Source organism: Myotis daubentonii, chromosome 11 (assembly GCF_963259705.1).
Source record: "Myotis daubentonii chromosome 11, mMyoDau2.1, whole genome shotgun sequence".
Taxonomy (NCBI): domain Eukaryota; kingdom Metazoa; phylum Chordata; class Mammalia; order Chiroptera; family Vespertilionidae; genus Myotis; species Myotis daubentonii.
The window spans coordinates 76,438,616-76,455,815 of NC_081850.1; the positions used below are offsets into that span (position 1 = coordinate 76,438,616).

General features: G+C 58.3%; 2 protein-coding genes across 4 annotated transcripts in view; one reads left to right on the top strand and one right to left on the bottom strand.

Annotated features, from left to right (window-relative positions):
• Positions 1-363: 363 nt before the first annotated feature.
• FPGS (folylpolyglutamate synthase) lies at positions 364-13,308 on the top strand. Of its 3 annotated transcripts, none has more exons than XM_059658113.1 (15): positions 364-735; positions 7,585-7,713; positions 7,803-7,856; positions 7,938-8,002; positions 8,389-8,515; positions 8,661-8,741; positions 8,855-8,916; positions 9,005-9,107; positions 9,424-9,501; positions 9,687-9,834; positions 9,952-10,041; positions 10,772-10,916; positions 11,047-11,122; positions 11,545-11,611; positions 12,422-13,308. In XM_059658113.1, the coding sequence occupies exons 1-15, from the start codon at positions 613-615 to the stop codon at positions 12,829-12,831; spliced, it is 1,758 nt and encodes a 585-aa protein (XP_059514096.1). In that variant the 5' UTR covers positions 364-612; the 3' UTR covers positions 12,832-13,308. The 3 variants fall into 3 exon arrangements, with proteins under 3 accessions (XP_059514096.1, XP_059514094.1, XP_059514095.1); XM_059658111.1 differs by lacking the exon at positions 364-735 and adding an exon at positions 6,110-6,308; XM_059658112.1 differs by lacking the exon at positions 364-735 and adding an exon at positions 6,111-6,308 and having other exon boundaries at positions 8,401-8,515.
• A 336-nt stretch (positions 13,309-13,644) lies between these two features.
• ENG (endoglin) overlaps positions 13,645-17,200 on the bottom strand; it is a 29,320-nt gene continuing 25,764 nt past the window's right edge. Inside the window, exons 11-15 of the mRNA XM_059658108.1 lie at positions 16,955-17,071; positions 16,379-16,630; positions 15,629-15,680; positions 14,549-14,650; positions 13,645-14,423 (exon numbers count right to left, since the gene is read on the bottom strand). Of these exons, the coding sequence (XP_059514091.1) occupies positions 14,299-14,423; positions 14,549-14,650; positions 15,629-15,680; positions 16,379-16,630; positions 16,955-17,071 (648 nt within the window). The 3' untranslated portion in view covers positions 13,645-14,298. The remainder of the gene's footprint in view (positions 14,424-14,548; positions 14,651-15,628; positions 15,681-16,378; positions 16,631-16,954; positions 17,072-17,200) is intronic.

The window sequence follows — 17,200 nt, forward strand, 5'->3', positions numbered from 1 at the left end:
ATGTGTAAACAGGAAAGGTCCTTACTAGCGGCTGTGTTTGGACGGCCCTCGGGCCCTCCGTGTCACCCTGCAGGCTGGGAAATGGGTCTGTGTCCTGGCTTCTTAACCAAATGATTTGGAGAACCACAGCCGCTCCCCCCAGCAGGCTTAGACTCACCCCTGAATTCTACTCCCCCGTCCTCAGGGATCCCAGCGGGCCAGGGCCCGGGCAAATGGGCCCTAACAATAAGGGGAGATAGGCTGTGATAAAAGGCCCAACAAAGCCAGCGCCTAGCGCTGCAAGCCTCCCACGCGTGCCTCTCCCTGCAGCGTCCCCGCCCGCCCGCTCACCTTTAACCCCCACCCAGTTGTTATTTAACTCGTGGGAACTGCACTCTGGAAACCTCCAGGAAGGACACGAGGTCCCTGGGCAGGTCCCAGGATGAGAGCAGGAACCTATCAGGTGAGACCTTCCTCCCTGCAGAGGGGAGGCCCGGGGCTTCTGGGTGGGGAGAAGGCGGATCTTGGGTATCCTCTCAACTCCCCCTCCCGTCTCCAGCCCAGCTAAAGCCTGGACTCGCAGAGGTGGCCTGCGGTCACTGCCCGCCTGGGTGGGGAGCATGAAGGCCGGGGATGAAAGGTGCCAGGTCCTTCGCTACTTCCTGGCCAGTGGCTGAGAAGCTGTGGTGTGAAGCAAGCATGGAGCCGCGGAGCCCATCCGGGGGGCCTTTCTCGGCTACATCTGCCTCTTTCCAGGTAGGAGAGCGCTGTGACCTTGGGCCACAGCGGGCCTGCCTCTCTAAGCCTCTGTTCTTTCTTTTGTACAAATTGGTGTGCATATGCCTCAGGGGTCCGAGATCATCAGCAATGATGAGCCCACGCTTTCAAGGAAAACCTTGTCATTGATAAGCCTTGGTCTCAGGGTGGTCAGGGGCCCTGAGGCTTGCCCCACCCAGTGTGGCTGTGGAGGGTCTCAGAGCAGAACCGGCAGGCGGGGCTGCTGGCAGAGCTACCTCCAGGGGCCTGTGTTCCAGGCCTGTGTCTGTAGGCTGGTTTCATCTGATTAAACTCTCAGGACTACTCTGTGAAGAGGACTGCTAGTCTCATTTTAATAATAACAGCCCTGGCCGGTTTGGCTCAGTGGATAGAGCGTCAGCCTACGGACCAAAGGGTCCCAGGTTCAATTCCGGTCAAGAGCACACACAGACCTTGGTTGCAGGCTCCTCCCCAGCCCAGGCCTTGGTCGGGGCGCCTGCAGGAGGCAACCAATAATGTGCTTCTCTCACATTGATATTTCTCTGTCTTTCCCTCTCTCTTCCACTCTTCCTAAAAATCAATGGGAAAATATCCTCCTGTGAGGATTAAAAAAAAAACCACCACTGATGATCTCAGTAACCTGCAAAAAAAATAATAACAATAAAGGCAACATGGATCAAGTGTTCACTACCTACTGGCCCTGTGCCCACTGTTATCTGCATCTTACAGATCTGAAACCATTATTGCCTGCAGTTTATAGATCTGGTAGGTGTGGTTAAGAGCCGTTAAGGACTTAGTTTGTTAAAGATTTCTAACCTTGGCACATGGTAGAGCCCTGGCTCTGTGCTCTGGGCCCAGCATCTCTCACTCAGCCTCATCCAGCTCCCTGAGGTGGGCACCACTGCAACCCCCACTTTCCAGATGAAGCAGCAGGGCTCAGTGAGGTGAGGAGGCTCACCAAGCAGCGGAAGCCTTCCAGCTTGGCTGGGGCAGAGACTGGCCAGGGCTGGGGTTGGGAAACCCTGGGCTTGGCTATAAGGGATGAGCGTGGACCTAGGTTCATGTCCTGATAGACACTAGACAAGCCACTTAGCCTCGCCAAGCCTTAGTTTTCCTCTTCTGTTGAATGGGTATCACAAGAAGGTGCCTCCCTCCCTCCCTGTGCAGTCTGAAGCCAAGGCGAGAATGCAAGGCTGCAGTGGCATTGCCTGGGGCTGCACGCCTTCCTAGTCCGCTGGACGGAACCTTGTGCCCAGCAGCAGAGGAGGGGCAGGCACAGACGCCAGGGTTTGGAAACTGTCTCCTGCACGGTTATCTAGGCCCTCTCACTTTGAGGCTGCAGCCTTAGGGCAGGGGTGGGCAACCTTTTTGTGAGTGCGTGCCCATACCAGCAAAATCTCTGACTCAAAATTCTTCTGCGTGCCAATCCTAATTTTTTGAGAACATGTTACGCCTACTTGATATCTCTTAAGGTGTACGTATGTGAAGAACCTTGAAGAAATAATAAAATTCATTCGAGCGACAAAAACACAGTATATGATGATGAAAAATACATTTATTTTTTAATGTATACATGTTCACTGATAGTCCGACAGAAAACTTTATGACTCCGTTTGATATTATCAGTGGGACTTTTGCTGCTGCATCACTGATGACAGAGATTCTACATCAGGTTTATATTTCGTGACCTTCAGAGATATGCACGAGCTACTACTTTCATCCGTCAGGCTACTCCTATTACGAGACTTAACAAAATTCATCACGAGAACAAAGATTCACAATTGTAAATGGAAGATTATAAGAGAGGGCTTTGCGTGCCAGCAAAAGTTACTGGCGTGCCATGTTTGGCACACGTGCCAGGGGTTGCCTACTTCTGCCCTAGGGAGATGAGGTGACCTGCCCAGGTCACATGGTGTGGGTCCTTTTGGGGGAGAACGAACTGAGGGAAGCCCCCAGGGTTGGTGAGTGTTGCACCTCACAGGGCTCCTCACCAGCCCCAGGTCCTCCCTTTGAAGTAAGAGCCGGCTCAAGGCCACAGCTCTGTTAACTGGATGACCAGGTCACTCACTGGGCACAGGGCAGCGAGTGGGGCAGCGTCCAGGGGGTGGCTTGGGGGTGGAGTCTGGTGCCCAGTGAATGATTAAGTCACTTCCCCTCTTAGGCCTTTGTCGCCTCCTCTGAAAAATGGGTCCTGGAACAGAACCTTCCAAGAAGACAGGTGCATGTGGAGGGCCTCTGCACCATGCTGGTGTCTAGAATGCACTCACATTAACTCTTATTTAAGAAAATCCAAGTTACAAATGAAAAAAATTAGCCAGGGATCCCCCAGCTTGATCAGAGGGGCCAAGTCAGTAGTTACGGGAATCAAAGGAGCTGCACCTGCTGGCTGGTCCCCTTCGCAGGTGGCTCCTCGGTCCTGCTTCCTCGCCTGTAAAATGGGCTCAGCACAGCGCCTGGCCAGGAGGGGGCTCAAGAAATCTTACCCCCAGGGAGCAGGGGCCACAGACAGTGGTCACAGAGGGTGAGATACCAAATTGAAAAAAAGCATTTTCCCTCTGAAAGCAGTAAGACGGCTGCCCTCCGGTTCCAGCAGCGAAGGCTTTCCCCGGCTCAGAGGGGAGGAGGCAGGCCTGAGCCAGTCTTTCTGTGGCCTGGCTATCGCACGCTCCGCACCACACGTCTGGTGCCCTCCTAGGGCCCCTCGTGGCCATGAGTAGGGACCCAGGAACTTCTGGGAAGCCACACCAGGTTCCAGGGCAGTTTGGGCCCCTCGCTGGGTCGCAGTGTCCTGACCTACGGGACCAGAAAGTCAGACAAGAGGTGCGCCGAGGTGCGGCCACCCAGAGTGGTAGGAATCGTCCGTTCTTTTTCCTAATTATGCCTGCTCCAGGGGAAATTTTATAAAATCCACAGAAGCAAAAGGAGGCAAAAGTCACCTCTAGCCTGGCCACCTGGAGCTAATCACCGTTCCCACTTAGGGAATAACTTCCAGGCTATTTCTAAATTATTATTTTAGCCAAAGTGGGATCCCACTCTCCATGCTGTCTCACCAACGGGTCTGACCCCTTAATAGTCTCATATCACAGTTCACACCTCTGACTTTTCAAATGAAAAGCAATGATACAAAGGAGGTGAGCAGACTACAAAGGAAATACAAAAGGTTTTTTAAAATAAGGTAAAGTGCTCAGCCTCCTCCAAATAAAATAAATGCAACTGATAACTAACCCGAGAATGCATTTTTCCACATGTGATATTGACAAGGGTCAAGGTTGGCTAACGTCTGTGTGGGTGAAGAAAGGGCTGGCTCATGCCCGCGGGGGTGGGGAGGACAGTGTGGCAGTAAGTATGAGAGTATCAAATGCAAATCACCTTCAACCCAGCGGTTGCTTGTCTTGGAATTTATGCATCAGATACCCTGGCACATGAAGAAATGAGGAGGATAAAATGTTTCCGATTGTAGCACTGCTTTTGACGCCAAAATCCTGGAAACCCGAATGTCCTTCCACAGGAGACTGGTCACATACACAGTAGTACGTCCACACCAGGCAGCTAATGCGGCGGCTCTTATGTACTGACACGGCTCAGAATCAGGTCCAGGATATAAAGGCATGTGGTGAAAGTACAACACAGACCTGCCTATATCGTCTGCTACCTGTGACTATAAAAGAAAAATCTCTATATATTTGTTTTTGTTTATAGATACACGAAATTTCTCTGGAAAGATCATAGGAAACAGAACGTTGATAGCTTTGAGGGGAGGGGAGTTAGGATGCTGGCACCTGGAGTGGGACGGGGCAGAGAGGCTAGGAACAAGGACTCCCGGTGCCAGAGTAAATATCTTGATTTTGTGCCTTGGGCATGTCCCTGTATTCCTTTGTGCCTCAGTTTCCTCACTTGTGAAACAAAGAAGACATTACTACCACCTGTTTCATAGGATTGTGATGATTAAATGAGCAACTAGGTAGAAAGTGTTTAGAGCAGTGCCTGGCCAGAGAAGTGCTACTTAACTGTTTGCTAAGTCCATGTCTTAGAAGAATCCTTATACGCCTATTGTTGAGTAAGTTGACAAATCGGGGGGAAAAGGAGACATATGTAAAACTTTAGACAATAAAAAAAAGAAAGTTGACAAAAAATTATCATCTGCATTGACAAGGTCCTATAGATATCTAGGTGTGTCTTTGATTTCATGAGCATAGAAAACTGTGGGACACACAGTTGTCAATGATTTCCAAAGGAGGAAGTGAGGGGAGGGGTAAGCAAAAGAAATTTAAAACTTATAATTTTGATGCAGTTACTAAATTATATACATGTGTATGTATGGAGGAAGTTTCAATTATTAAAAAAAAGAAACCAAGAGAGGAAAGGACCTCTTTATTTCCCAGGTGCCCCCACCTGGCCCTGATGTGAAGAACGGAAATCCAGCCAGCTAACTAAGGAGTCTTCCCAACACCTCATTTGTTTATTTCAAAATCAGTCTCATAAATAGTTACCCCCATGCCTGCAGGAAAGGGAGAGAGGTCCTGACATTCCATCCGTTTTCTGACGGATTGCCTTTCATCTGTGGGAACTTCTCTACAGGGATGTTTGCAGCCACCCTACCCGCCTTCCTAGACCTCAGCTGTCAAAAAGGGACTCTCCATACTACTGTTTCCGTGGAGGAGAAAGGCGCTCCCCCACACAGCAACTCTTCACGTGCAAACCTAACCTTGTCATCTCTTTCAAACCCATTTTTTTGTCCTCCAAATTTCTTATCAGGCTACACGTGCTGCTGGATGTAGCATGCTGGCGCTATGGGGCTCCACCAGGCGGAAGTGCAGTTCCTGGGTGCCTTTCACACATCGTTCCCTCCGTTTGCCAGAAACCTGCCTCCCACCCCGACCCCGCGCTGACTCCCCTTACCCCCGGCCTCCCCCAGGCTGCCCAGGGTCGGCTGGGGACGCCAGTAGCGCAGGCGCCTGGTTTTTGCTCTGCTGCCCACAATCGGGCTGTCAGATTCGCGAGGGCCGGGACCGCACCCCGCTGCCTGTGGTCTCTGTTGGTTTGGGACGCTGGGGGCCGTGGTGCAGTGACTGCTATCCGGGCATTTCACCCGGCCCGGAGCTGGTTCGGAGCTGGTTCTGGCCTGGAGCGGAGGCTGAGGGCTCCTGGCTGCGAATGGCTCTTCTGAGGGATGTGGCCTCGGGACGAGGATGACAAAAGCGGTGCAAGTTTACCAGGGGAGAGGCCGCCCGGGGGTACTTGCCCCTCATAAACATGGGCGCCCCGGGCTCGGGGACGGCCCCTCACAAGGATGGCATCCGCGGGTTCTCATTGGTCCTGGTGGGCTCCTTGAGCGGCGCTGATTGGTGGGGGCGGGGCGGGGCGGGGCGAGGAAGCCGGGGTGGGGCGGGGCGTTTCCTACCGGGGCTCCGCGTGAGGCTCCCCGCCCCGGGACTATGTCGGGGGCGCGTAGCCACCGGCGCGCGAGTCTCTTCCTGGCCGCGGTTTTCCCGCGCGGGGTAACGACCAGGGTCACGGGAAGGCGGGAGCTGAGCGCGCGGCCCGCGCCGCAGGAGCCCGGCATGGAATACCAGGTACCCCGCAGGCGGCGGCGGCCGGCGGCCGAGATGACACGTGGGCTGGGCCCGGGCTACGCCGCCTCCCGGCCGCCCGCCGGGGAGGGCACCCAGGAACCTGAGACTGCAGAGCTCGGGGGGCGGGGACCGCCTGGAGTCGGGGCCGGGGGACTGGGACCGGGAAGGGGGCCGGCCCCGCCCAGCCTGGAGATTCCGAGGCGGAAGTGCCCCACGGTGGAGTGGGAAGGGGCGCCCGGTGATAGGACCAAGAGGTCCAGTGGCTCAGCTGGGTCCTGGGGTTCCAGAATCTCCGGAGTTGGGAATCGGGGGGCAGTGGGGCGGGCGTGGGGCGAGAATCTGGAAAACAGAAAACTTCCCCTGGCTTTATGCCAAGGGCCGGTTGCCGGAGACCAGAGCCTGATGCCAGCCAGACAGGTGGCACCAGTTTGATGGGGTGGGGTCTCCAACCAACCATCAGGGTCCTGGGGTCCTGAGGGAAAATAAATAGCACCCCCACTCTTACCTCCAGTGTGGGCCCTCCTGAGGCTCACCTACCTGCCTTCCTGGCTGGGTGACCCTGGGCACACCCTTGCTCTCTCCCAACTTCCTCCTCTTCTCCACCTGGTGGCTTCAAGCAGCTCTACTCTTCTTTTTTGTTTTGTTTTGTTTTTTGAGAGGTGGGGAGCAGCACAAGAATGCCAATTTATTCTGTTTGCACACATGAACACAAAATAGCCCTGCAGGCCACCCCCCCCCACACACACACAAATTTAAACAGCCATCACCTTATCTCAAGTGGGGATACCACCCCTCCACTAATAGTTGAGAAACTACCTCACATTCAGGCAGCTTTACTTTTGATCAGAATATGGAACCGCAATCATCAGGGTTAGGCATGGAAGGAAGACTTTAGGAATTCCTTATGCCAATTCCTCCAGTTCTAGAGCCTTCTGTGGTTCTAGTCCCACCCCAGAAGGGGCCCAATACAGTGGTGGACCCCATTGGAGGGAATGAGAGCAAAGGCCTCAGGGGTGCGGCCTGGGGAACTGAAACCGAAAGCAAGGCTAATCCCGTTAGTCTGGCACTCCCTGGGTGGGGCTGAGCTGCCTTAGGCTCCCATTGGCGCCAGAGCTGGAATGATGCCACTTCTCTCTCACCCGTGTCTAACTTCAAAGCTGGGCAACAGGGCTGGTCCGGCAGGCGGGTGCCCTGGCCTGGCCATTGGTACACTGGGTGCCCCGTCCCTGTGGACCCCAAGTGATCCTTAACCTGCCACGGGGGCTGTTGTTGCCAGGATGCTGTGCGCACACTCAACAGCCTGCAGACCAATGCCAGCTACCTGGAGGAGGTGAAGCGCCGGCGGGGTGACCTCCAGACACAGCTGGAAACCATGAAGCTGTACTTGGCACGGAGTGGGCTGCAGGTAACGTGGGCAGGGCCTGTGACCACCCCCCGTTTTTCTTTGTCTGTGAGTCCTGTTGCTAAGTGGAGGACTTTGTCTATCTGTTCCAGGTGGAGGACTTGGACCAGCTGAACATCATCCACGTTACTGGGACAAAGGGGAAGGTGAAGGGCGGGATCCGGGGGAGGGGGAGCGTATCCACTGGGTGGGGTGGGGACTGCCCAGACAAGAACTTCTCTTCCTAGGGCTCCACCTGTGCCTTCACTGAACGGATCCTCCGGAACTATGGCCTGAAGACGGGATTCTTTAGGTACCGAGGTGTGGAGGGATGTATCTGTCTCCCAGCTCTCTGGGGGGCTGTAGAACCAGCCAACACCTCAAATAAGTTTTTGGATAAAAACCCAGCCTTTGACCAGAGCCTGTGTAACCTGTGGGCCAACCCAGGGATGCACAGAGGGGCTGGGGCACAGGGAATATCGAGGGACTCAGGAACAGTGAGCCACCGGCCAGTAACACCAGCCTCACCTGGGCCTGGGGAGCCGGCTGAAGGGCTGGGACTGTCTTGAGGGCGGGGAAGCCACAGGAGGGTGTTCAGCAGGACAGTGACACGATCAGATGCATGTTTCTGACAGACAGGTCTGGTGGGGGTCGGGGGGAGGCCTGGGGGGCTCCAGCAGGGAGTCCTGATGACCTCAGGTCTCCCGGCAGCTCTCCCCACCTGGTGCAGGTGCGCGAGCGGATCCGCATCAATGGGCAGCCCATCAGCCCCGAGCACTTCACCAAGCACTTCTGGCGCCTCTACCATCGGCTGGAGGAGACCAAGGTGTCCATACAGCAGGACTGGTGGGGGGACAGAAGCGGGCACTGGAGCAGGGGGAGGGACCCAGAAGGCACTGCGCTCTCAGGACCCCACCTCCCCAGAGCAGAGGCTGCATGGACCTGAGGCTCTGGCGTGTTTCTGTCCACAGGACAGCAGCAGCTGTGTCTCCATGCCTGCATACTTCCGCTTCCTCACGCTCATGGCCTTCCATGTCTTCCTGCAAGAGAAGGTCTGTGCCCATTCCCTAGAGCCCTGTGTCTAAGGCCTCGGGGAGGGGAATCTTAAGCAGGCTGGGGGCTCAGGTGCCCTGTACCCCATGCCATGCCCTCTGATCCTCTGCAGGTGGACCTGGCAGTGGTGGAAGTGGGTATCGGTGGGGCTTATGACTGCACCAACATAATCAGGTGAGGGCGGCTGCTTGGGGGGAGGGATGATGGTCTCTAGCCCAGGTGGCCCAGGGCAGGGGCATCATGGCCCTTTGGTCTTCTGCAGGGAGCCTGTGGTATGTGGGGTCTCCTCTCTTGGCATCGACCACACTAGCCTTCTGGGGGACACGATGGAGAAGATCGCATGGCAGAAAGGGGGCATCTTCAAGGTGATGGGGCAGCCCCAGGGAGGGGAGGTACATGGGCCTGGCCCTTAGAGCTCAGGGAAGAGGGAGTGGGGCAGGGTCCTTGCCATCCTGACTCAGGAGAGGACTTGGGCATCAGTGGGGTCTGGGTTCTTGTCTCAGCTCTGCATGTGGCTGGAGCAAGTTGAGCCTCATCTCCAATCTTAGTCTCCCCACCAAGTGGTTCCCATCAGCACTGTGGGGGAGGCTGAATGGGCCGCTCCGACCCAGGGGTGCGGGGGCCGGAGATGAAGGTGGAGGACCCTCAGCCGCCCTGTCTCCTTCTCTCCGTCCTCCACAGCATGGCGTCCCTGCCTTCACCGTGCCCCAGCCTGATGGGCCCCTGGCAGTGCTGAGGGAGCGTGCTGAGCAGATCTCAGTGAGTGACTGGAAGTGCTGGGGAGCTGCTTCATCCTTTTGGGCCGCTGCTCCCCCAGCCGGAGCGCTCTGGGTTCTAGGAGCGGGGCTGGGCTCTTGCTGGTGGGGAAAGATGGAGGAGCTGACGACATCAGGAAGGGCCTCCTGTCCAGAGAGGCAGCAGCAGCTCCCCTGACTCCTCTGCAGTGTCCCCTCTACCTGTGTCCGCCGCTGGAAGCCCTGGAGGAAGGGGAGCCACCGCTGACCCTGGGCCTGGAGGGAGAGCACCAGCGGGCCAATGCCGCGTTGGCCTTGCAGCTGGCCCGCTGCTGGCTGCAGCGAAAGGACCACCAAGGTGAGTGGGCAGGGACCGTGGAGCCTGCCTCTGAGGGCTGGTGGGCAGGGACCCGTGGAGCCTGCCTCTGAGGGTTCTGAGAACACTCAGTCCCACACCACCATCCCTTGCCCCCAGGCGTTGGGGAGCTGAAAGCCTCCAGGCCAAGCCTGCTGTGTCAGCTGCCTCTGGCACCCGTGTTCCAGCCCACATCCCACATGCGGCATGGTGAGTTAGACCCTCCTGCCCAGCTGGGTCCCCTCAGATGTTTCTCACTTCGCTCTTTGAGAGGTGGGGTCACTCGATAATGGTGCCCAAGAGAAAGGGCTCTGAAGTCAGTAAGCTTCCTTGACCTTGAGTTCACGAACTCTCTATGAGCCTCAGTTTCCCCACCTGCCAGATGAGATGATTATAGGACCCACTATGAGGTGACATCACCAAGGGACTCAGCCCAGAGCCTGTCGAGTATGAGATAAAGTGCCCAGGCAGTGGTAGCTGCTGTTACAGTCATCCTTGTCATCATCATCACAAGACCATGAGATTCTTAAGAACGGTGATATTTGTCAGGCTTCTTCTCCCAAAGCTTTCAGCACATAGTAGGTGCTCATGGCTCTTAAACCCCTTCAGCAAATGGTTCCAGTGCCCCCACTGTGTGCCAGGCCCCATGTCGGGCCATGAAACAGCTCTGGGGCCAGGTGGATCTTGAATCACATCCCAGTCCCAAGACTCATGCTCTGTGACCTAATCTCTCTGAGCTAAGGGCTAATATGTGATAGTAGCCCCCCTGAGGGCTGCCTGGAAGAGGCAGCAGAATTGCTGATCCCTCTGGCACCGGTCATTGGCTCCTGGGCTGATCAGCTCCTTGGAGCGCTCAGACCGGGGTGGGGTGCGTGCTGTGGGGCGGGTTGTGTGCGAGTTGAAGATGGGAGTCTGAAGAGCGGCCTTGCCCGTCCCCCAGGGCTTCGGGACACGGAGTGGCCAGGCCGGACGCAGATACTGTGCCGCGGGCCCCTCACCTGGTACCTGGATGGCGCGCACACCTCCAGCAGCGTGCAGGCCTGCGTGCGCTGGTTCCGCCAGGCGCTGCACCGCTGCCACAAGAGGTGAGTGCCGGGCGGAGGGGCAGGGGCGGTGTCCGGGGCCCAGAGGGGCGGGGCGGGCCAGTGGAGGGAGGGAAGTTTCTGCGGGAAAGATGGGAGGTGCGGCTATTCCCGTCTCCCCCTTGCCTCGCAGTGGGCCTGAGGTGCGCGTCCTGCTCTTCAACTCCACGGGTGACCGCGACCCGGCGCCCCTGCTGAAGCTGTTGCGGGTGAGAGGCCGGCGGGGGGTTGGGCGGCAGGCAGCCCAGCCTGTTCTGGCCGTGACACCACATCCGGTGGTGGCTTCCCCCTGAACCTCGTTTCCTCAGTTGTAGCCTGGGGCTAACCCCTGAACTGGAGCCTGCTTAGTAGCCAGGTGGCCTTAGCTGTACCCGCCCCCAAGCTTCTGTTTCCCCTCTGTACAACGGGCTGTACTGCCCAGGCCACGGGCCAGGCAGGGGGTACCGGGGTAGCTGGGGGGCGAGGGGGTGGCACTGGAGTGCTGTGGCTGGGTTTATGCAGCATCACCCCAGCGGAGGGCATCTCCAGGGATGGGTGTGGGGGGGGGGGACTCCCTGTGCTGCGGGGAAGACAGGGTGGGGGTGGGCATCCTCTCAGGACTCTGACACCAAGCGTTACCCTGGCCTTCTAGCCCTGCCAGTTTGACTATGCTGTTTTCTGCCCTAACCTGACGGAGGTGTCATCCACGGGCAACGCAGGTGAGAGGTGGCAGGCATGGTCCCTTGAGGTGGGCAGGGCGTGGAGGGCCCTGAGGTGGGCTGCTCTGCTGGTGACTGTGGGGGCTTCCAAACGGGAGGTCTGGGTAGGAGCTGGATTTGTCTCACTGTATAGATACCCTTTGATACATTCAGCACGTGGCTGCAATACTAAAAAAAAATTACCGGGGAAAACATTTTTCAAAATGCAGGTTAAACCTACTGATGGTCCTTGAAATCAGTTAGTGGGTCTCAACCAGCATTTTGTACTTTAAATGAAATCGAATGGAAAATATCCATGTATTTGCACAAAGTAAGGGCAGGTACTATTTTATGAAGATTCTGCTCCAGACATTAATATACACATATGTGAGTACTGGGTTGCCATTGTAAAGTGTATTTTTTTTTACTATGGGTCCCATTAACATTTTTTTGAAATTATATTATAAAAAATACAGCTCCCCAGGCCCCACATCAGGCTGCCTGGGGAGAGTCTGGAGAGCCCAGGAATCAGCATTTCTGGAAAGGCTCCTACACGCCCGTGACGGCCCCTGTCCGGTGAAGGCAGAGAGGCGAGGGTGGGGAGAGGGGAGATGTGCTCCATGGTCAAAGCCCCAGCTTTGGAGCTCAGCTGCCTGGCTTTGCTCGTCACCAGCTCTGAGCCACTGGGCAAGTCCCTGAACCTCAGTTTCCTCGTAGTGTCCCCTCTGAGGACGGACAGTGCCTGGGAAAGGCCCTGACTTAAGCAGGTGTCCGCAGCGTGCTTGCCTTCCCCCACCCGCCTCGCTGACGCGCTGTCCCTGTGTCCTGCAGACCAGCAGAACTTCATGGTGACCCTGGACCAGGTTTTGCTCCGCTGCTTGGAACACCAGCAGCACTGGAGCCGCCTGGATGAGGAGGCGGCCAGCCTGGACCTCTGGAGCGCCCCCGGCCCGGAGGCTGGTGGGTCGGCGTCCCTGCTGCTGGCACCCCGCCTGCCCCACGCCCACGGCACCAGCTCCCTCGTCTTCAGCTGCATCTCCCATGCTTTGCAGTGGATCAGCCAGGGCCGGGACCCCGACTTGCAGACACCCAGTTCCCCACGGGACCTTCTCGCCCACCCTGTGGCCAGCAGCGGGGCCAGCGTGCTCCAAGAGGCTGCTGCCGTCCACGTGCTGGTCACAGGAAGCCTGCACCTGGTGGGCGGCGTCCTGAAGCTGCTGGATCCCTCCCTGTCCCAGTAGCTGAGGCATTGGGGTTGGAGGTGGGGCCTCCCACACCCGCCCTGCGTCTCCGTGAACTCCCACGTCAGGTGCCTTTGGTTTTCTGCTTTCCTGGTTCTGTCTGTCTGTCTAGACTGGCCCAGGGGCCTGGGCTCGGGCGGTGAAATGGATGGCTGGTGGGTGGGAGGTGGAGATCGGACCTCCTGTCTCTGAGCTCTGAGCCTGTGGTGCCTGGGCCTCTCCCTCCCTGCTGATATCGCGGGTGGGCGGGTGTGGGTGGGGCTGGGGGAGGGGGCAGCAGTTCTCCTGGGGTAGCAGGCCCGGCTGTCCAGCCCAGCTCCCACCAGACTGCGTCCTGGCCCGGCCGAGGGTCCTGCCAGGTGTAGGTGGCTAGTTTCCCTCCCCTCAGTGGCTTTCTGGGAAAGGAGAGGGTCCCTGCCTGGGGCCCCGTGGGGACAGAGGGTGGCTGGATTAAATGAAAATCTTTACTTTGATTGAGTTTTTGTCCTCTAGCTCCCTCAGCAGACAATAGGGGGATGGGGGCTGTGGTGGCACAGAAGATGGATTGGGTAGGAGCCTGGCTGTGTGGCTGGGACAGGCCGCTCCCTTCTGAGCCTCAGTGGCCTGATGTTTGTCGACCTCTGCTTTGCAGACCTCCCCACGGAGCCCTTGTGACAGAGTTCTCATTCCCACTTTACAGACAGGGAACTGTGGCGCGCACAGAAGCCATGGCACTGCCCACAGTGAGCCAGTAAGTGGCAGGTTCAGGATTTGAACCCAGAGCTGCCTCCCCCCATCATTTTAGGGGCCCCTTCCCTTCTCCCAGCCCAGCACTGGTTTCATGGTCTGATTTATTGGTGATGAGTATATCGGGGTGGGCCCAGGTCAGGCAGCCTGGCCGCTCCTATCTGCTGCCTTCCTGATGGGCAAGGAGGGAGGGGTCTCCATGTGACAGTTGCAGGAAGGAGCTAGGCTCCCCCGTTCCCAGGCTGGGCACTCCTAGGCTTCAGTTCCCCTGCCCCCCAAAGTTGTGCCGGCCCAAAGCTGTGCTGCGGGGATCAGATCCGGGTGGTTAGGGCTGGTCACGGAGGAGGCTGGGCAGAGTCTTTTGAGTTCTCACCTCCTGCCCAGCCCAGGTCATCGAGGGCTGGATCCGTTCAGGATAACGGGGACTTGGGTTTCTACAACAATGTGGACATATAGGGCAGCGCTCTGTCTCTCTGTGGTCCTGGGCAGCCGTACCCCAGGCCCACGGAGCTTGAAGGTTCTGCAGGGTGGGGTGGGGGAACCCCGAGGTGTTCCAAGCTGGTGCCCCCGCTGGCAGCAGGCCTCTGAGAAAGAGGCAGCGGGCAGGGTCCATCCTTGGCCGAGTGGAAGGGTTGGGATCCTGGGGTGAGTTCCTGATCAGTGGTTCCCAGCTGGTGGCTGCTCAGTCTGTCCGGCCGGGCAAGGGTGGGCCGGGTGGCCCCCGGGGCTCCAGGCTGGGCACTACGCCATGCTGCTGGTGGAGCAGGGGGTGCTCTGGGTGCTGCCGATGCTGTGGTTGGTGCTACTGCTCTCTGAGGAGGCCGGGGCGGCCGCTGCCACCACGGGCTCCCGCTTGCTGGGGGGACCTGGGAGCAGGGGCGGAGTCAGGGCCCCGGCCTGGGCTCCCCACTCCCCCAGACGCTTTGCTGGGCTCCCCCGGGTGGTGGTAGAGGGGTCCTGAGCACTCATGGCGGGGGCCTGGGATACTCACGTGTGTGCGAGTAGATATACCAGAGCGCAGCGGTGAGCAGGGCCCCGATGAGGAAGGCGCCAAAGGTGATGCCCAGCACAGCGGGCAGGACGAGGGTTTTGCCTGTGCAACCAAGGGAGGGACAGCTGGGTCAGCGCTGCTGCCCCCACCCTGGCTCCCTCCCTGGCTCCCTGCTCCTGTGCTGGCCAGGAGCACAGGTTTTGGTGTGAGTCCCAGCTCACCCGCTGCCCTGACTTCTCTAGCAACCTCAGTCTCCTCATCTAGCAAATGGGTTCAACACACCCATGCCTGGTACTCAGCTGTGGTTGCTATGACCATTTGCCAAGAGGGCCTATCCAGGCCTTTTGGGCCATGCCCTGCCTCCCAGTGCTGATGCAGATGCATTTTAGGGAGGCTGGCTGGCATCATCTGAGCAAAACGTGGGGATTCCAGAGCCCGTCCCTCCTCGCTAACCCTGGGTCCGGCCCTGCCCCCTCTGAGCCGGATACCCCAGTAGCAACAGGCAGACCAGCTCTGAGGCCGCTCTAGCTCTGCTCTTGAGTTTTCCAAGCCTCATTCCTTCCACATCCCTGACTCCTGTGTGATCGGGCCAGGCAGCTGCCCCCTGGGTCTGAGTTCCTGTCCATGCACTGGGGTTATCAGCCCTTGTCTCCCTGTTGTGGCTGGGAGTGGGGCTCCAGCCTGGCCTGGGTACCCCCACATCTGCCTCCAGGGTCAGGGACTCTTCTGTCTGGTGGGGGCCTGGGTCCAGAGGGAACTAACAGAGGCTGGAGGGTGCTGGGCTGGAGGGCCAGCCCCTGCACTGGGGGTCTGAGGGCCCCATCCCCCCAGTGAGGTCAACCAGCCACCATGGGGTCAAGAGCCCTGTCCCACAGGGCGGCCAGGAGCAGAGGAGGCTGTGCATCCGGAGACACAGCTGTGGCTCCGACTGGGCAGCCGGGGAGCCCTGGTCCTGCCCGCCCCCGGGCTGCTCTCTCGGGTCCTCCCTGCTGTGAGCCTAGGCCCCCATCCCTCTGGGCCGTCTGTTGTGCCCACTCTGACCTCAGCCACGAACCCCAGAGAGACCTGGGGGGAGCTCACCAGGCATGTCAGGGCTGACGATGTTCAGGCGCATAGAGACGGTCCTGCGGACCTGGGGGAGGAAGAGAGCGGTGTGCGGCCCAGCCGCTGAGGGAGCCTCCGGGTTTGCTCGCTGGCACCCGGCCCTAGCCCCAGCCCCAGCCCACCCTGGGCCCTGGCTTTGCATCCCACCCACCACTTCCAGCGGGGAGCCCTCGAGCCGGTCCTGGGAGATCTGGGCTATGGGAGTGTGTGGGGGACAATCCCTGGCTGCTACTGGAATGTTTCCCACGACCAGAGGCCCTCTGTGCGAAGGGCCTGGGAGGACTGCGTGTCCAGGCCGAGCGCCTGAGAGGGATCCACTGGACGGTGAAGCGCTGTGACCAGTAAATGCAGAAAATCAGAGGGTTGTCTCCTCTCTGAACCCTCTCCCCCGAGGCCTCCTGTTCCCTGAGATTACACTGGCGATCATGCTTCATGGGTGGGTGGGTGGATGACTGGGATGGTGGAAGGACTCTGGACGAATGACTGGGAGGGATGGTGGATGAATGGACGGTTGCAGCTACATAGCCTACCAATGCTGAAGACACAGCAAAGTCATCAGAGGCTGTGGGGTTGCAGTAAGAGTACCCCCGAGAGCCAGGAGCCGCCCTGACTGGCTCTGCCCCTCGCCACCTGGTCCCACATCCTCCTGGGCTGTGGTGTCCCTTCCTGAAACCCCCACACCTGAAAGCCACCCTTGACATTGGTCCTGGCCCAGGCCCCACTCACCAGGGATGAAGTCCGAAGACGCATGGCTACGGTGCAGCTGAGGGTGCCAGCCTTGGGCGTGGGCACCCCGTGGCCACGGAGGAGGAAGCTGAAGCGCATGACACCATGGGGGCTGGCGTCCAGCAGGCTCACACAGCTGCCCTTGGCTGCCTGGTTCTGGATGAGTTCCACGGTGTCCGCCTCAGGCTTCAAGTCCAGCTGGCAGCTGTCCAGTTTGGGCATGATCTCGGGGGTCGGCGGGGACATGCTCACCTGCGTAGGGAGGCCAGGGGTCAAGGCATGAGCGGTTACTCAACGCTTCACCCTGCCTGCTCTCATGAGATAAGCTAGATTCATTCCAGAGTTCCTGCCCTGAGCCCCGATGGTGGGACCGCCGTGGGCCTGCCTGGAGGAGGCGGTGACATTCTACTCGGCGTCCCTGAGCTCTGCCTTTCCTATCTCTCCCCTCCGTCATGCTCCGTCTGGCTCCCTCCTTTCTCTGAAAAGTTGAATTCTCTTCTTCTCTGTACTAACGGTGGGAAGAAAGGTTCTGAGAAACCCCAGGAGTGGGCAGCCCTGGGCGGTCAAGTCCAGTACCTGCACGAAGCCCTGCTGCCCCAGCTCAATAGCGTTGGAGGCCTGCAGGAACTGCGGGGTGAGGTAGAGGCCCAGCTGGAAGGAGAGGCTCTTCATGTCGATGCACTGCACTGTTTTCTGCGGGAGACGAGGGAGATGGTCAGGGAGGGCGGGGGTGGGGATAGGAGCAGGGGTCATGGTCCAGGAGATGCCTGACCCTCACCCTCATCTTTAAAAAAACACACCAGCCTGGCTGGCTGGCTCAGC

Coding starts and splice junctions, on each gene's coding strand:
- FPGS (XM_059658111.1), top strand. CDS start 6,171: ATGTCGGGGGCGCGTAGCCACCGGCGCGCGAGTCTCTTCCTGGCCGCG. Junction 9,502..9,686: donor AGCGTGCTGAGCAGATCTCA/GTGAGTGACTGG, acceptor ACTCCTCTGCAG/TGTCCCCTCTACCTGTGTCC. Junction 11,123..11,544: donor CCCTGCTGAAGCTGTTGCGG/GTGAGAGGCCGG, acceptor CTGGCCTTCTAG/CCCTGCCAGTTTGACTATGC.